This window comes from Maniola jurtina, chromosome 28 (assembly GCF_905333055.1).
Source record: "Maniola jurtina chromosome 28, ilManJurt1.1, whole genome shotgun sequence".
Lineage (NCBI taxonomy): Eukaryota > Metazoa > Arthropoda > Insecta > Lepidoptera > Nymphalidae > Maniola > Maniola jurtina.
In genome coordinates this window covers 5,043,120-5,063,066 of record NC_060056.1, presented here as the reverse complement: position 1 = coordinate 5,063,066, position 19,947 = coordinate 5,043,120, and the positions used below count along the sequence as shown (strand labels likewise).

The window sequence follows — 19,947 nt, the reverse complement described above, 5'->3', positions numbered from 1 at the left end:
CCAGCGAGCGCCAACACAGACGAAGTCCTCCATCTCCTTCACATTTCATGCAATAAGTTAACAAGTGCGCTCCATCTTAGGCTGCATCATCTCTTGCTAGCAGGTCTGATTGCAGCCAAGCGCTAGTCTGTAAATTTAAAAAAAAGAACCGGCCAAGTGCGAGTCAGACTCGCTCACCGTGGGTTCCGTACTCGGGTAATTTTTTCGACATTTCAAAATCAAAAACTATTATGCATAAAAATAAATAGAAAACCTGTTTTAGAATATACAGGTAAAGCCCTTTCATATGACACCCCACTTGGTATAGTTATCATACTTTGAAAATTGAAACACATTTTAATTTTTTTTAATAATCCAACCACAAATTCCCGGTTTTCGGATTTATTCCTTTACTTGTGCTATAAGACCTACCTACCTACCAAATTTTATGATTCTAAGTCAACGGGAAGTACCCTATAGGTTTTCTTGACAGACACGACGGACGGACAGACAACAAAGTGATCCTATAAGGGTTCCGTTTTTCCTTTTGCGGTACGGAACCCTAAAAAGTGACAATCAGCACTATTTTTTTTTTAATTATATAGACTAGCGCTTGGCTGCAATCAGACCTGCTAGCAAGTGATGATGCAGCCTAAGATGGAGCGCGCTTGCCTAGAAGTTGCCTATTCACTCTTGACTTGAAGGTACCCATATTATAGGTGGAAGGGAAAACTGACGCCGGAAGGGCGTTCCATATCCTAGCGGTTCGAATTAGGAAAGAGGAAGCAAATCGTTTCGTACGTGTTCGAGGAATTTCGACTACGTACGGATGCAGACCTTGACGATGCCTGGCAGTACGATGGTAGCACTTGGTTGCATCGCAATGGTCAGTAGTGGGCCGGCGATGGGTGGGCGTGGTGGCGTGATGGCGGGCTAGGCGTCGCACGGCGGCTGCCACTGCACGGCGCCGATCTTCCTGTTGATCTCGGACAGGATGAGCTGGCAGCGCGCGAGCTGCGCGGGCCGCAGCTGCGGCGTGGGGTCGCGCGCGCGGTCGGCGGCCGGCGGCTCGCGTTTCGCGCGGCGCAGCGCCCGGCGCCGGCGCGCGCGGGCTGTGGCTGTGGAAAATACCTTTTTTAGGGTCCGTACCTCAAAAGGAAAAACGGAACCGTGACAATACAGCATTGTAAAGTCGAAATCTCCTGAGGATGCTCCGGTGTCGGGGCGACACGTGCGTCGAGAGTAGTGGAAAAGTCTTGTGTGGTGGTGCATGTGAGTGGTGGTGGCAGTGCTTGCTTGGGAACTTGGCTTTATTGCTTGGTTGGGGAGGTAAGCGGTGCTTAGCTTGTAACTGCATGTTTGACCATACAGATTTTTTCTGTTGGCGGATTATAGCAAAATAATTTTAACTGTTTCTTGCTAAAAACGGAACCCTTATAGGATCACTTTGTTGTTTGTCTGCCTGTCCGTCGTGTCGTGTCAAGAAAACCTATAGGGTACTTTCTGTTGACATGGAATTTGGTGGGTAGGTAGGTCTTATAGCACAAGTACAGGAATAAATCCGAAAACTGTGAATTTGATTTTTTTTAAATTTTTTTTTATACATAATAGTTTTTGATTTATCGTGCAAAATGTCGGAAAAAATACCCGAGTATGGAACCCAGTTTTTTTTCAGATACAAGTTAGCCGTTGACTGCAATCTCACCTGGTGGTAAGTGATGATGCAGTCTAACATGGAAGCGGGCTAACCTGCGGGTACGGCAGTTTTCGTTAGACCCATACTCCTTTGGTTTCGAAACGGCATTGTATCGGAATGCTAAATCCCGAAGCTGGAATTGAAAGAGGGCGCATACATAACCCTTGGAAGAGCCTTTCAAAGGGCGGGGGTTATGTACGCGCCAAACGCTATCCGAATGGAAATCCAAACAATAACTATGGTGTTATTAAAACAGCAAGCGATTGTTATAAGAGTCATTATCATCACACTAATATAAAAGCGAAAGTTTGTGTGTACGTGTGTGTGTGTGTGTGTGGATGTTTGTTACTCCATCACGCAAAAACTACTGGACGGATTTTGCTGAAATTTGGAATGGAAAGTGATAGTATGCAGGATTAGCACATAGGCTACTTTTTATCCCGGAAAATCAAAGAGTTCCCACGGGATTTCGAAAAACCTAAATCCACGCGGACGAAGTCGAGGGCATCGGCTAGTGAACCATATACATACCACTTTCAATCTTCCCTTTGCCTTTATAATCTTCGTCTCCATAGTTTTTTGATAAAGATCTCTTCTTTGGTGACTGAAAGAAACAAAATAATTCTCTGTTAAATGGCCCATTAGAAAGAAAGAAAACTTTTTTATTTGATCACTACATCACATTACAATACAATATATCTTAAAACTAATTGAATGAACATCTACATAATACTATTATACTTATAAGTTAAAATACTAAAATTAAAATGTCCCATGTGACCAAATATTGGTCTCCCACTCAGCATAATGCTGCAGCAAGCTGCAGCGCTGGTTTTCAGTGGGAGCCTTAAAGAGTGAGGTCACGGACTAAGAGTTCCCTAATTTAACCTAATTTAAATATAAAATAATTATAATATAATAAAAACAAAACAAAAAGACTAACAATATAAAAATTAAGGTACATTAAGACAAGCAAGAAAAATAATGAATGCAATCTAAGAATGCATTACGCTTGTTTGTAACTGACGCTCATGCTCCGATTGTGCACTGGCGTGGTAGAACAGCGAGAATGCCATTTGGGATCCCCAACCTCACTTCATGAAGCCCTCTGCAACCTGGGCGGTCTACTCGGCTTCTGGAGCGAGCTTGGATGGCTGGAGTGAAGACTTCGGCGGGGAGGGGCAACGCGCGCACAACAGACGGAAACGTTTAAGAGCGGAAACCAGCCCAGAGAGAAGAAAGAAAGCCTCAAAAGAATAAGAATAGTTTTTTTTATTCAGATACAAGTTATCCCTTGACTGCAATCTCACCTTGTGGTAAGTGATGATACAGTCTAAGATGGAAGCGGGCTAACTTGGAAAGGATATGGCAGTTTTCATTGAACCCATACTCCTTTGGTTCCTACACAGCATCACACCGGAACCCTTTATCGCTTGGCGGCACGGCTTTGCCGGTAGGGTGGTAACTAGCCACGGCCGAAGCCTCCCACCAAACCAAACCAGAAATTTGGAAACAAAAAATTCCAAACTCCTGCGGGGAATCGAACCCGGGTCCCCCCACTAATAAGACTAGCGCTTACCACTGTGTCAGGGAGGTCATCAAAGAATGGTAACAGGTTACTACAATTTTTTAATTACAATTAGGTATTGTAAGGTCTACATCTCTTGAGGATGCTCTGGTGTCGGGGTGAAACGTGTGTCGAGTGGTTTTGGGATTTGTGTGGTGGTGCGTGTGGCTCGCTTTTCCTGCATGTTTATCGGTATAGAATAGAATAGAATAGATTTTTATTCAAATAAACTTTTACAATTGCTTTTGAACCGTCAAATAATTTATCAGTGGTTCGGAATGCCGTTCCTACCGAGAAGAACCAGCAAGAAACTCGGCGGTTGCTCTTTTCAATTGTTCAATTTACAATAATATTCTATACTATACAAGCAATTGCAGACCCGCGCATTGCTGGAGCGAGTCAAATCCATGCTTTTTTATCATTTACATAATCTTCGATTGTGTAATATGCTTTTGCCAGGAGAATACTTAATGGATTTTTTAAACTTTTGTAAAGGCAAGTCTAATATTGACTGTGGAATTTTATTATAAAATATTACACTCATTCCCACAAATGACTTTGCCACTTTTCTGAGGCGGAGCGTAGGAGTTGCGAGCTTATTACGGTTCAGTGAGAGGGCGGGCGGTGCATGTCGCATCCTGCATGTTGCACCATACAGATTTCTTTGATTTGGCGGATTATAGCAAATTAAGCTTTTGGTTCCTTGTACAGGTTACTACCTTTCGCTTTGCCTTTTGGTAGTGTTGCGCGTCATAGAACTGTGGCTGTGACCGTCTGACTCGGCCTGTTCTTCGTTTGATATCCTCTACAGCGGGCAAGGAGTCGGCCCCGCGTCGCGCTGCGAAGAAGGTGTGCCCGCATTTACATGACTTTGATGCTACAGCCACCTGGAAGATCACTTTTTTTTTAATTCAGTTTTTTTTTTAATGGAGACAGTATTAAAGCTAAACAATAGGTAACACAAACGCAAAGCAAAACAAAAACCACAACTGTCTCCAACGAAAAGTTCGCACACATTAAAACACGCCAAATAGAGATACAAGTTAGCCATTGCCTGCAATCTCACCTGGTGGTAAGTGATGATGCAGTCGAAGATGGGAGCGGGCTAACCTGGAAGGGGTATTGATGTCTTTACTAAACCCACACCCCTTTGGTTTCTACATGGCATCATACCGAAACGCTAATTTGCTTGGTGGCACGGTTTTGCCGGTAGGGTGGTAGCTATCCACGGCCGAAGTCATACCCTTAGAATAAAAACCCAGGTCATACCTATTATTTCAATATTCGTTTATCTTCAACGGACAAAATCTAACTAGGTAGAACCTTAAAAAAAGATTTGACCTCATTAATTTCATACTTTTCTGAATACTAAATTTACTTTTTCACACAGAAAATTTTAAATATAAGTATAACAAACCTGCATCTCGCATTTGGGGCAGCTTTTTGCTATCATTTTATTTCTTCCCATCTTTAAATGGTACTTACTCTCTCCGTATCATAGATATGTCTCCTTATGTACTAACTTTAACTTTCAATTCAATATGGTTCGTTTGGAAATAACTTAGGACACATTAAACGGTGACTACATCTAAACCATGATCTATAAATTAATTTTTGAGCAGTATTGTATAAAAAAAACCTTGAATTTATATTAAAATTTAATAAAATTCAATCACCAGTCTCAAAATATTTACAAGATTACAAGAGCCACAGACGAATGACTCAAAAGCACCCGTTGCACCTAAACTTAAGTCCACAGATAACTGTCACAATTTTTAAAAAAAACTTGCTTTATGGCTCTGGATTCAAATTTATTGAAGGTACTGGGCTTTTTTTAACCGACTTCAAAAAAAGGAGAAGGTTCTCAATTCGTCGGAATCGTTTTTTTTATAACTGTTTTTATAGCTCTGGTTTCTAATCTTTTCACTAAAGATACTGGGAAGGGAGATACTACGAATTTTGTACGTCCGTACAAAATTCAAAAATATTTTTTACAGACGCGATGGGTAACCTTAGAAACATACCAAAATGTCGCTTGGGCACCTTCACCGCAATGGCCACGAGAATATGTGTACAGTATAGTACCATTAAATACAGTTCTTCGTATTTAAAATGGGCGCATAATATGTTACCAATAGCCTTTTTGTTTTATTGCATTTGGTATGGTACTTTAGCCAACCATATAATTTTATAGATAAGTAAATTAAAAACCTCTTTTTATTTTATATAGACATCGACGCCTATTTAATAATTTAAAATTTCTAAGTAAACCGGAAGGTAAGTCAATAACAATACATGTTCAGTATTAGGCGAAATTATTTACTGGCACATATCTCTATGACTGGCACAGGATAATAGTTTTTGATTTATCATGCAAAATGTCAATAAAGATATCCGATTACGGACTCGCACTTAGCTGGGTTTTTAACAGGGCTCTCTCCGTCACTCGCTTCATACAATCGTAGTTCCAATTTCATTTGAATATTAAGCAACCAAAGTCCATGAAATTTTGCAGACATATTCTAGAAACTAATATCTGTGTCTGTGGTGTTTTAGATTTTTCTAAAAATATGTAAGTACTTAGTTTTAAAATTATAGGTGCTCAAAGATTTGTATGTAAATTTTTAAGACCGCGTAACTTTGAAACCGAATATTTTAACAGAAATCTGGAAAACCACAGACATAGATATTAGTTTCAAGAATATGTCTGCAAAATTTCATGAACTTTGGTTGCTTAATGTTCAAATGAAATTGGAACTACGTTTGTATGAAGCGAGTGACGGAGAGACCTCTCCTAACAACTTGGTCATATATCCTCTACTAATTATTTAGCCATAATATAAACAAACGTAGTGATTACGCACTCTTTGATATAAACATTTCAACATTGAGATAAGGGCATCACATCAAAATATAAATATTTCTATGGATAACAGTCGTCTTGATTGCGATCATGGATAGACGTCTTTTGTGGATATCCCTGGCATCCATTTTAGGACAGGCCACATGTTTATTGTAAGTTTTTGAAATGAGTACTTTTCCACCCAAAAAATATGAAAAAATGCGACTTTGGGATGTGTAAAAAATTCAAAGACATGCTTGATGCTAATTTTATGGTGCATAGACGATCCTGCCTGCGAAATTCCAATTTAATTTGGTTTTTCGCAATTTGTAAAATAATACGACAACGTAGGCTTAAATGGCACTTTAATTGCGCCAATGGCAGTATCATCCTCACAGGTTTATTTAAAAATCTTTACTTAGTCGATACTAGAGCTAATTTCTTAAACTGGACCCTTTCAAGTAAAGATTTTTATATAAACCTGTGAGGATGATACTGCCATTGGCGCAATTAAAGTGCCATAAGCCTACTTTGTCGTAACTTGTATTAGTTAACAATTTGCGAAAAACCAAATTAAATTTGAATTTCGCGGGCAGGCCCGTCGCTTCCACCTTAAGTTTAATTGTTTCAAAAAATTAGTAGTTGTGCATAATTAGGGATAAATCTATACTAATATTATAAAGAGGAAACCTTTGTATTTTTGTATTTTTGTATGTTTGTATTGAATAGGCTCAAAAACTACTGGACCGATTTCAAAATTTCTTTTACCATTACTTAGAGGGATTCTTCCGAATCCGTAGGTATAGGCTATATTTTATCCCGGAAAATAGAAAAAATAAATGTCCACCCGTGCGAAGCCGGGGCGGGTCGCTAGTCATGGATAAATAGTAAACCCCGTTCTTGAAAACATAATTTCATAATCGCGATAACTTTAGGGTTCATTGGTGATTGATAACAGAAGAGGCGAAAGGTCAAAACAACAAATTAAAGTAAGCACAAACAGTGGCGTGCGCGCCATACAGGCGTAAAAGCACTGCTTACCCTTAGCTACAATACAGTTTTGGATTATGACCTGTACCTATGGTGCAACATGTAGCACGCTATATACACCGCCCTCCCTCCAACTGCTAAACATGCAAGCAAAGTCAGCCACCAAGCAAGCAATACGCACCACCACCACGCAGCACCACACAAATCGGACACGAACGAAGCGATTTGCTTCCCCGTTTCTTATCCGAACCGCTAGGATATGGAACGCCCTTCCGGCATCAGTTTTCCCTTCCACTTTTAATATGGGCACCTTCAAGTTAAGAGTGAATAGGCAACTTCTAGGTTTTTTAAATCCCGTAGGAACTGCGTTTGATTTTCCGGGATAAAAATTGGCCTATGTCCTTCCCAGGAATGTATTCCAAGTCCAGACCTTTAATTAAAATCGGTTCAAAGGTTGGGCCGTGAAAACGCAGCAGACAGACAGACAGACAGACACTTTCGCATTTATAATATTAGTGTGAATTAAGCTTTTTATCGTGGGCTTGTACGTATATCATGGGCTTCCACAACGTTACGCCTGCTTTTTAACCGACTTCCAAAAAAGGAGGAGGTTCTCAATTCATCGGAATCTTTTTTTTATTTTTTATGTTCCCCGATTACTCAAAGACCCCTGGACCGATTAAGATAATTTTTTTTTGTTTGAAAGTGTATACTGTGCAGGTGGTCCCATATAAATTTGGTGAAGATCTGTTGAATATCTTCGGAGATGGAGAACAGAACTCCTCAATGGATAAGAGCAAATTGCTCGCGATCAGTGTAATAGCTTAGTAAACAGTGGTGTTTTAACTGGGCATAGTATATTATAGTACAGTGGGGCCACTAAAAATTGTGAAATAAAAAAATTTCAAAAGAAAAATAAAACCGACTTCAAAAACCACAAACACTAAAAAGTAAAAAATAACTTTTATTTAGCTACACATGTAATGTACCTAGGTATGAAGTCGGGCGAGCTTCACTCTTGGATTTCTAATTTTGTTTTAATATGCTCGCTCGACTTTATACCTAGGTACATTACATGTGTAGCTAAATAAAAGTTATTTTTTACTTTTTAGTGTTTGTGATTTGAAGTCGGATTTTTCTTTTGATTTTTTTTTTCTATATACAACTTAATTTTCATTGCAGATCAGTTTCACCTCAGTCATATGACACTATAGTCATAGGACTGGGTTCAGCGGGCACCACAGCTGCGTCTACGTTAGCCAGAGCTGGTAAAAGAGTGCTGGCTTTAGAAGCGCAAGACAGAATCGGTGGAAGGGTGTGGACTGTGCCCTTTGGAGATGGAATTGTGGAGGTTGGAGGCGAATGGTAAGATACGATGGACCTACTGCCTAATACAGGTATTGTGCATAGCTGAGTAGGCTCCTTCGGTAGTGGTGCGGAGTGGGAGGGACAGTTGTGACAAGTTGATTTTTTTTTCTCTCACGTCTGGCTTTACAAAGATTAGCCAATGTCAAGTTTGTAGTTATTTACAAGTTAGGGAAACTATATAAGTATGGACTTCGTCTGTGCCGGCGCTCGCTGACACACGCGCGGCACCCCTTTAGAGAGCTTCCCAGTCAGTTCCACCCACCAAAAAAATCAGTAAAACACAAAGCCCGGCCACTTTTGACAAAAAAAAACACTCAAGAAAGCAGAGCACGCGCGCCAGCAAACACCAACACAGACGAAGTCTAAAAATTATAATCACTGAGCTCTCCCGTCACTTCATCACACTCCTCCCGCACCGCACCACTACCGCAGGAACCTCTACTCAAGTTTCAACCTGCCCACATTTCTGTTGGAAATGACCCGTCTAAGCATTCTGCTATGTTATGTTTAGCAGTGGGAACGCGGGTGGTGCATATCACGTGCCATAATATGTTACAAATTTGATTTGGGCATCAAAGTTACCCAATGTATTCAAAGACTAGCTGTGCTCGCGACTTCGTTCGCGTGGAATAGTGACTTTTTGGGCAGCATATTTTGAATTACATATACCGTTTAAATTGACATAACTTTTTTATTTATGAACCGATTGACATGAAATAAACACTAAATGTTAAGTGAAGCTTACTACAATATATTAGTGAAAACCGTATCTAAATCGAATAAGCCGTTTCTGATATTAGCGTGCACAATCACACAGACAAACAGACAAAAAAAAATTAATTACAATTTCGGGTTCGGCATCGATGTAATAACAACCCCTACTACTTTTTTTTTATATATTTCCATTGTACAGACACCACTTTTCTACAATTTTATTATATGTATAGATTTCCCTTTCACAAATTCAATTCAAAGAGTGAAACAGTGGACCGTGGAATTCCGCAAAGTAAAGCCTTCTTCTGCAGAGTGTAACCAGAACTTTAGCAAAAACTTAGCGTTATTATGATACTACCAATGTCAATAACCATTTGCCTCATCTCATGATTCAAACCCGCATTGTATACGACCACCCCAACTACGACGCGTCATTGACTTCAAATGACCTATTCACGGAATGATCGTTAACCTCTAGCGTCAGTCAGATGTATTATTTGGAATATATCGTGAATGTTTAAAGAAACACATGATTTTTTTCGTAGTTTTTTTGAATGGGGTATCTTATTACCTTTCTTCGTTACCTTACGCCATGTAACTACTTGTGTCCTCAGGATTCATGGCACAGAGAACGGTAGTGTCTACGAACAGGCCGTCAAGAACAACACACGACTTTACTACAAGAGCCAACGTTTAAAGTGTTCAAACCCGCATTGTATAGCGTGCAAAACTCGGGTCAATTCGGCACCTACGACGCGGCATTGACTTCAAATGACCTATTTACGGAATGATTGTTGACCTCTAGCGTCAGTCAGATGTTTTATTTGGAATATATCGTGAATGTTTAAAGAAACACATGATTTTTTTCGTAGTTATTTTGAATGGGGTATCTTATTACCTTTCTTCGTTACGCCATGTAAGTGTCCTCAGGATTAATGGCACAGAGAACAGTAGTGTCTACGAACAGGCCGTCAAGAACAACATAATATCGACTTTACTACAAGAGCCAACGTTTAAAGTGTACAAAGCCGCATTGTATAGCGTGCAAAACTCGGGTCATTGCGGCACCTACGACGCGGAATTGACTTCAAATGACCTATTCACGGAATGATCGTTGACCTCTAGCGTCAGTCAGATGTTTTATTTGGAATATATCGTTAATTTAAAAAAAAAACAGGATTATTTTGGAGGTTTTTTAATGGTATCTTATTACTTTTCTTCGTTTTCGGCAGCGTTTTGGTTACGCTATGTAACTAACTACTTGTGTCCTCAGGATTCATGGCACAGAGAACAGTAGTATCTACGAACAGGCCGTCAAGAACAACATATCGACTTTACTACAAGAGCCAACATTAAAAGTGTGCAAACCCGCATTGTATAGCGTGCAAAACTCGGGTCAATGCGTCACCTACGACGCGGCATTGACTTCAAATGACCTATTCACGGAATGATCGTTGACCTCTAGCGTCAGTCAGATGTTTTATTTGGAATATATCGTTAATTTAAAAAAAAAACAGGATTATTTTGGAGGTTTTTTAATGGTATCTTATTACTTTTCTTCGTTTTCGGCAGCGTTTTGGTTACGCTATGTAACTAACTACTTGTGTCCTCAGGATTCATGGCACAGAGAACAGTAGTATCTACGAACAGGCCGTCAAGAACAACATATCGACTTTACTACAAGAGCCAACATTAAAAGTGTGCAAACCCGCATTGTATAGCGTGCAAAACTCGGGTCAATGCGTCACCTACGACGCGGCATTGACTTCAAATGACCTATTCACGGAATGATCGTTGACCTCTAGCGTCAGTCAGATGTTTTATTTGGAATATATACTGAATTAAAAAAACACAGGATATTTTTTGTAGGTTTTTTAATGGTATCTTATTACTTTTCTTCGTTTTCGGCAGCGTTTTGGTTACGCTATGTAACTAACTACTTGTGTCCTCAGGATTCATGGCACAGAGAACAGTAGTGTCTACGAACAGGCCGTCAAGAACAACATATCGACTTTACTACAAGAGCCAACATTAAAAGTGTGCAAACCCGCATTGTATAGCGTGCAAAACTCGGGTCAATGCGGCACCTACGACGCGGCATTGACTTCAAATGACCTATTCACGGAATGATCGTTGACCTCTAGCGTCAGTCAGATGTTTTATTTGGAATATATAGTGAATTAAAAAAACACAGGATATTTTTTGTAGGTTTTTTAATGGTATCTTATTACTTTTCTTCGTTTTCGGTAGCGTTTTGGTATAAGTATAACAAGTTATAATAAACTGTCCGTACTTGTGTCCTCAGGATTCATGGCACAGAGAACAGTAGTGTCTACGAACAGGCCGTCAAGAACAACATAACGACTTTACTACAAGAGTCAACGTTTAAAGTGTACAAGTCCGATGGTAGCGAGGGCAGCACGGAGCTGATGAAGGAGCTGGTGTACTTCTGTTTGGACGCTCAGGAGGATCCGCCGGAGACTCCTCAGACGATTGGGAAGTTTTTGACCAGAAAGTAAGCTCTCTCATTTTACAGTGATCGCAAAACAAGAAGTCCAATCTGAAGTTTAATACCTAGTACATATAATTTTTTAACCGACTTCGAAAAAAACCGGCCAAGTGCAAGTCTCGCGCAATTAAGGTTCCGTTTTCGGGTATATTTTCCAACATTTTGCACGATAAAACAAAAACTATTGTGCATAAAAATAAATAAAAATCTGTTCTAGAATGTAAAGGTAAAGCCTTTTCATATGATACCCCACTTGGTATAGTTATATTATTTTGAAAATTGAAACACATTTTTTTTAAATGTTACATCATTTGTCATACACATGTTAAAAAAAATGTTTTTTAAATGATGTTCACCACACCACACCACCACAAATTCGCAGTTTTTTTTAGCGATTTATTCCTGTACTTGTGCTATAAGACCTACCTACCTACTCTAGGTCGACGGGAAGTACCCTATATATATATATATAATGATACCCCACTTGGTATAGTTATCATACTTTGAAAATTGAAACACAACTGATATTATAACCATAAATTCACGCTTTTCAGATTTATTCCTATATTTGTACTGGAAGACCTACCTACCTGCCAAATTTCATGATTCTAGGTCAACAGGAAGTACCCTATAGGTTTCTTGACAGACGGACAGACAGACAGACAGATTTATGGATGTATGACTAGAGCATAGAGTCATGGCCATCATCTACGCTGAAAATTCCTATTTCAGATTGAAAGAATACCTCAAAGACAAGCATCCAGACCTTCTGGAAGACCAGGCTTTCCTGAACGAGTTCCTGGACATCATGAACTATATCATTAACAGTCTAGAAGCTTCTAACGACTGGGACGACGTGAGCTTGCAGTCGACCTATGAAGATCTTGGCGGGCCCAAGACTATGAGCTGGCATCGACATGGATACAAGACTTTCTTTGAACTATTGTTGGCAAGTATTGCTAAGCCGGGTCTGCTGCGCGTGTTCTTCCTGAAACACTACACAAAAAATCGGTTGTCTGTAAAGTCGGTTTACTGACGATAGTTGAACGTGACAACAAAGGCCGATTGTGCTTCTTTGTCGCTCGTTCCGCGCTCTCGCTTGCACTTCAAGCCTTACATGGAACGCCTCAGAGCGAGGTAACGCCGCATGAGTCATGTTTTTTCGTGCGTGCAGCCGACTCTATCGAATTATAAGACGTTGTCACGTCAAAACATCTCGTTTTTACCATTTGGGTACGGAACCCTAAAAGCTTTGCACCTTTGCGCCCTTTTCTGATAACACTGGCGAGTAGGGGTAGAAACTAGAATAGCTATCTAGCTATTAAATGAATTATTCTACATCACCCCCCCCCCCCCTTCCCCCCCGCTTCCTCCTAAACTCCTTTCTAAAAAAATCTAACCTATCAATTTTAAACTACTCTTTAAAAATTAAAAAATATTGTTAACCTACTAATTTCGATAAAGCTTTCTCAAAATACCTAAAATTCTTCACTAAAAATATTCTTTTTTAACCCCCAATCCAAAAAGAGGGGTGTTATAAGTTTGACATGTGTATCTGTGTGTAGCATCGTAGCTCCTAAACTAATAAACCGATTTTAATTTAGTTTTTTTTTGTTTGAAAGGTGGCTCGAACGAGAGTGTTCTTAGCTATTATACAAGAAAATCGGTTCAGCCGTTGGAACGTTATCAGCTCTTTTCTAATTACTGTAACCTGCACTTGTTGGGGGTGTTACAAATTAATTTACACTTGTATTCACAGAACACATACAACAACGGTCCAGGTTTGCCAACCTTAGAAATAAAACTGAACACGGAGGTGACACAAATAAAATGGCCGAAGGACTCGACGGGTAAAGTGGAGGTTGTCTGCAAAGATGGCACCGTATATACAGCTGATAATGTCATAGTTACCGTGTCACTTGGAGTATTGAAAGAAAGGTATGATTCAACGTAGCCCCACGGTATGATAGGTAATAATATTTTCAAAGGCAATTAATGAAACTCCACAAGAAAGCGATGTGCTTTGCCCGTTGCATTAGGTTTTTTGGTTTTTCATATCATGTCATTGTTAGTACCCATGTACTACCACTTTTATATAAGTTACTAGCTGATGCCCGCGACTTCGTTCGCGTCGATGTGGGTTTTTTAAAAATCCCGTGGGAACTCTTTGATTTTCCGGGATAAAAAGTAGTCTATGTGCTAATCCAGGGTATAATCTATCTCCGTTCTAAATTTCAGCCCAATCCGTCCAGTAGTTTTTGCGTGATGGAGTAACAAACATACACACACACATACAAACTTTCGCCTTTATAATATTAGTGTGATGCCGATGTAACTACGCAGAAATTATGTTTTTGAAAGACGCGAAAATATCTCAGCCAATCATAGCACGCGTCCATCCGCTATTGGTTGTTGCCACGCGCCATCTTTCGTACGCGCGTATTATGAGCGAGCAAGAATCTCTGTTGTTCTTGTGTTTAAAATCTTAACACAAAGCAATAAAGTCTGTATTCTATTGGTTCGGTTCCATTGGTTATATTCGGTTTTAGTTGGCGTTAGGTTTTTTCTGCGCAAACGAATTTTGTCAACAGATAATAAATACTAATCTAGATTTTGTCAATGCAACTTTTGTTTCTGGTCGGTGAATGCAACTTCTAATAAAAGTATTATAGGACTTCGTCTGTGATGGCGTTTGCTGGTGCGCGTGCTGTGCTTGTTTGGAATGTTTTTTTTTGTTAAGAGTGGCTGGTTTTTGTGTTAGTTGGTGTTTTTTGGTGGTGGAACTGACTGGGAAGCGCTCTAAAGGGGCGCCGCGCGTGTGTCGGTGGACGCCGGCGCAGACGGAGTCCATACTTGTATAAATTCAATAACTTGAAAATATTATAAACTTGACATTGGCTAATCAGAGTAAAGCCAGATTTAAAGAAAAAAAAAGAAGTATTATAGCATACTAATAAGTACCCATAGATGATTTTTTTTATTGCTGATTTTACGGCTCTGGGCTCTAGCCCTGTTGAGCCTTAAGTCATGGATGAGTGTGGATTCATCAGTAACTAGATAATATCATGATGAAAATTTCAGATACTCAACCCTTTTTTCACCACCGCTTCCCGAAGACAAAGTTACCGCCATAGACAAAATAGGCATTGGCGTGGTGGGGAAGACCATCTTCTCATTCCCAGAACCATGGTGGCCTGATGTGAACATGTTTATGTTCTTCTGGAATGCTGAGGATCGGGAGGCGTATAAACAGGACCCATGGATGTTGAAGATTAAACAAATATTTAGGCCTATGGGATCGAGTAATACTTTAACTTTGTGGGCCAATGGGGATGAAGCTAAACTGGTGAGTGACAAATGTGTCAGAATCCATACTTAATATTATAAATGCGAAAGTGTGTCTATCTGTCTGTCTTTCTGTCTGTCTGTCTGTCTGCTACCTTTTCACGGCTCAACAGTTTAACCGATTCTGACGGGTACACGGTTAGCTTATATCCCGGGGACGGGCATAGGCTAGTTACTTTTTATCCCGGAAAATCAAAGAGTTCCCACGGGATTCCTTAATACCCATCCGCTTTAGCGATTTGTATGAAATTTGGTACCTACCGAAGTAGTTAGCTTGCATCCCTGTATTCGAAATAGGCAACTTTTTATCTCGGAAAATCAGACAGTTCCCACGGGATCTATAAAAATCTAAATCCACGCGGACAAAGTCGCGGGCATCTTCTAGTAAAATATAAACAGGAAGTTATTGGAACAAGCACAGACAATAGGTACCTACTGATGATTAGGTACTGATGAGATATTACAAAGAACGTAGCGTAGATAGGTGCCGTGTCTTAGGTGGGGCATTGACCCGAGTTTCGCACGCCTTATGTGAATTCCTTCATGTTATTCTTGAATGCTAAACTGGTATAGTAAGGCTAAACTGGCCAGTGAACAAAATCCAATGCCAATAACCATGCCAATGCAAATAAAACATTTAGGGCGGGAGAATTTGCGCAATTAATAAAAATGCAGTCTGCCAAACTAAACCCTACGCATTCTGAGAGGAAACCCGTGTCCCTCTCAGTAGTGGGCCGGCGATGGGTAGCATGACAATTTATTAGCTTTTACTTTTCAGATAGAAACACTGCCAGAGGATGTTGTGAAGAGTAAAATGATGCAACTTTTGCAAAAGTTCATGGGCAAAAATGTGACTATACCAGAACCAACTGGTATGATAAGGTGAGGATAGGATAGGCTAAGCTAAGTTTTTTTTTGGTCAACAGGATAGCCTTTGGCAGTAAGTGACAAATTGACAGTGAAGATGGAAGCGGGCTAACAATTATAACCTAGTTCTTCTTCTTCTTCTTTCTTAGCCTTTGTTAATCCATTGTTGGACATAGGCCTCCTCACGTGCACGCCATTCCTCTCGGTGTTGTGCGAGCCTCCTCCAAGTCTTTCCCGCCAGCTTGGTAATGTCGTCTGACCAACGGGAGGGCTGTCTTCCAACGTTCCTCCTTCCTATAACCTAGTTATAAGAAAATAATTCTTTTTAGAGTTCGGGGTTCCGTACCTCAAAAGGAAAAACAGAACCCTTAAAGGATCACTTTGTTGTCTGTCTGTCCGTCCGTCTGTCGTGTGAGTCAAGAAAAGCTATAGGGTACTTCCCGTTGACCTAGAATCATGAAACTTGGCAGGTAGGTAGGTCTTATAGCACAAGTAAAGGAATAAATCAGAAAACCGTGAATTTGTGGTTACATCATTAAAAAAAAATTAAAATCTGTTTCATTTTTCAGTGTAAGATAACTATACCAAGTCAGGTATCATATGAAAGGCCTTTATCTGTATATTCTACAACAGATTTTGTTTATTTTTATGCATATTTAATAGTTTTTGATTTATAGTTCAAAATGTCGGAAATATAACCCGATTACGGAACTCTAAAACGTTCTTCCATTAAACGGGTTCTGCATATATCGCTTGGCTTGTTCATGTAAGTATTTATTTCCAGGTCTCAATGGTATTCCAACCCTTTCACACGTGGCTGCTACTCCCATGACACAGTTCCTCAAATGGTGGAGTGCCCAAACGCTCGAGAGACGCTAGCGGAGCCCCTACTGGACTCTGAAGGGAGCCCTAAGGTGCTGTTTGCTGGCGAGGCCACGGAGTCCAAACGGCACGCCACGGTGCATGGTGCTAGTGACTCAGGGATGAGAGAGGCGAGGAGATTGTTGATGACATAAGCCTTAAGTCTTAAAGTGCATGACTCGGGCCTGCCCGCGAAATTCAAATTTTATTTGGTATTTCACAATTTGTTAGCTAATACGACAAAGTAGGCTTATGGCGTTCTAATTGCGCCAATGGCAGTATCATTCCTACATGTTTAAACAAAAATCTTTACTTAAAAGGGTCCAATTTAAGAAATTAGTCATAGTATCGACTAGTTTGTGAGTAACTCACGTCAAACTCATTATTTTGACTAATGTCTTAAACTGAACACTTTCAAGTAAAGATTTTTATGTAAACCTGTGAAGATGATACTGCCATTGGCGGAATTAGAATGCCATAAGCGTACTTTGTCGTGTTAGTTTACAAATTGCGAAAAACCAAATTAAATTTGAATTTCCCGGTTAGACCCGTTCAGTGCACCTTAACATGTGAATAAAATGTCCTATAATAATATAATCAGCACCCATCCAAAGCAGGTTTGCACCCATCCAAAGTCGCTTCTTTTATTGGTGGGTGCAACACTAGTTTTGTTGCTGACTGTACATTGACAGTTGAAACACAAAATAAATCATTAAATGTTGTGGCTACGGCCATATCACTAGAAAAGACGTCTTATTTTATTAGTTTTTGCCGATAAAACCTACCTTCAAATTTTTTCAAACCTTACTAGAGCCTCGATAGCTCAACGGTTGAGGAGCGGACTGAATTCCGAAAGGTCGGCGGTTCAAGCCCCACCCGTTACACTATTGTCGTACCCACTCCTGGCACAAGCTTTACGCTTAATTGGAGGGGAAAGGGGAGTATTAGTCATGATTAGCATGGCTAATATTCTTTAAAAAAAAGCTTCCTCCTTTAGGGTTCAGTGCCCGAAGGATACCAACGGGACCCTATTACCACACTGCTATTACTATAAGCCTCCACTATCTGTCCATCTGTCTGTCAGCCGGCTGTATCTCATGAACGGTGAACCTGAAATATACGTTCCCCTTCCCCGACGCGGGGCGTCTGAATATTTCAAATTATTATTAGGTACTAGCTTAACTGACGTAGAATTCGTCTTATGATTTACTAGAGGATGCCCGCGACATCGTCCGCATGGATTTAGGTTTTTAAAGATCCGTGGGAACTGTTTGATTTTCCGGGATAAAAAGTTGCCTATGTCAATTACAGGGACGCAACCTACCTCGGTACCTTTCATACAAATCGGTTAAACGGATGGGTTTTTGGGAATCCCGTGGGAACTCTTTGATTTTCCGGGATAAAAAATAGCCTACGTCCGTCCCCGGGATATAAGCTAACCCTGTACCTTTCGTCAGAATCGGTTAAACTGTTGGGCCGTGAAAAGATAGCAGACAGACAGACACACTTTCGCATTTATAATATTAGTATGAAAGTATGGATTAATAAAGGAATTAGGAATCAGCTTAGGTATTAACTGTAGAGTAGACGCACTTAAAGCGATTATAAATTAAAAAAAGGGCATTCCATCAACATAACTACAAAAAGACCTGGTCCCAAATTTTAAAAATAAAACACTAGAATGTTGATGCCTGGGTGAGAATCCAGAGCCGAAAAGCCAGTTAAAAAATCTTGATGCATGTTAGGGATGTAAAGCATCGATATATCGGTATAGTTTAAATGTATCAATATCGATTTTGTACCTGTTTTGCCTAGTTCCGCGAAACAGCTGTTATATAAAGGTCCAGTGAAATTTTTATAATATAGTTAGTGTCAAATTGTCAATTACTTAGGCATTATTATTTTTTGGAATAAAACAATTAATAATATTGATATAGTGAATACACACAATGATAACATGACGTGATACATCGTTTTTTATAATATACACTATATGTTTTCAATACCTAAGTGATGCTTTATATCGATATAAATTGTAATGTAATAATATATCGCCAAAAATGTCTATCGAATTAAACTTAGTATAACAGAAAGAATTTTGATTATAATAATCGTCTAATATAAATAATATGTAATGTAATTGAATAAAATAATCTGAGTATAACAGAAAGTTTTAAATCGTCAAAAGAATTTATTAAATTGAAAACAAAATATCGATATATCGATAAACTTGCAAGTCTACTGCTTGACAGTAGACACTTGACAGTGCTCTGACGTTTGACAAAAAAAAAGCCTTGTAAACGTCTTGTAGGACCATGCTATGGCAACTTAAAGCTACGGGAGTCTAAGACTTTTAGCAGCGCCATCTATGAAAAGGATAGGCTACAAAAATATGACGGATTACGCAGTGTTACTAGACTAAAATATACAATTACAAGATGGGAATTTGTACAAGTTAAAAATCATCCTTATTAATTAATTTATCATTGAATGATAGAAAAAACACACAAAAAATATGTCCTGTTAAATAAATGTACCCTAAACTCATTTTTGGCTGTAATGATATAGAGTAATTTATTGTTCTTTACTGATGCCCTATGTAAAAATGGTCATATTTAAGTTTAGTAATATGGCATTACTTTATTGCAAATGGCTGCGTATGAGTTTCAAGTCGCTCGTATTAAACTTTTGCAATAAAATTCTGTATGTCCTGTCCTGTCCTGCCCGGCTAGCATGGGCAGTAGATAAAAATTATATCCACTGATTTCTATGACATCAGTGGATATAATTTTTATCTACTGCCCATGCTAGCCGGGCAGCTAAGTACAATTTTATTTGAGTAGGTACTACATTCTATAGCTCTACCTATAGGTAGCTATATATACGATATGGCAAAGTTTTGCCTAGACAAACACTAGATGGCGCTCACTCGAAAGGACCGCCCATAGAACCCGACAGAACCCGAGTTGCCTGTCTATACCTAGTATAATATTGTAGTCTTTGTGTAGGACTTCGTCTGTGTTGGTGTTAGCTGGCGGGCGTGCTCTGCCTTTTTGGAGTGTTTTTTATGTTAAAACTGACTGAAAAGCGCTCTAAAAAGAGTACCGTGCGTGTGTCGGCGAGTGCCGGCACAGACGGGGTCCATACTTGTATAGTTTAACTAACTTGTTACAAATAACTACAAACTTGACATTGGCTAATCTTTGTAA

General features: G+C 39.6%; 2 protein-coding genes across 2 annotated transcripts; one reads left to right on the top strand and one right to left on the bottom strand.

Annotated features, from left to right (window-relative positions):
- Positions 1-864: 864 nt before the first annotated feature.
- LOC123879468 (UPF0547 protein C16orf87-like) lies at positions 865-4,951 on the bottom strand. The gene is made up of 5 exons (XM_045927174.1): positions 4,750-4,951; positions 4,660-4,714; positions 3,962-4,129; positions 2,207-2,279; positions 865-1,097 (listed from the first exon to the last, which is right to left on the bottom strand). Exons 2-5 carry the CDS (start codon positions 4,708-4,710, stop codon positions 913-915), a joined length of 477 nt encoding a protein of 158 aa, XP_045783130.1. The 5' UTR covers positions 4,711-4,714; positions 4,750-4,951; the 3' UTR covers positions 865-912.
- A 1,151-nt stretch (positions 4,952-6,102) lies between these two features.
- LOC123879460 (spermine oxidase-like) lies at positions 6,103-17,032 on the top strand. Its single transcript, XM_045927161.1, has 8 exons — positions 6,103-6,257; positions 8,257-8,439; positions 11,462-11,671; positions 12,398-12,614; positions 13,425-13,603; positions 14,747-15,011; positions 15,789-15,892; positions 16,662-17,032. Exons 1-8 carry the CDS (start codon positions 6,196-6,198, stop codon positions 16,891-16,893), a joined length of 1,452 nt encoding a protein of 483 aa, XP_045783117.1. The 5' UTR covers positions 6,103-6,195; the 3' UTR covers positions 16,894-17,032.
- The last annotated feature ends 2,915 nt before the right edge of the window (positions 17,033-19,947 follow it).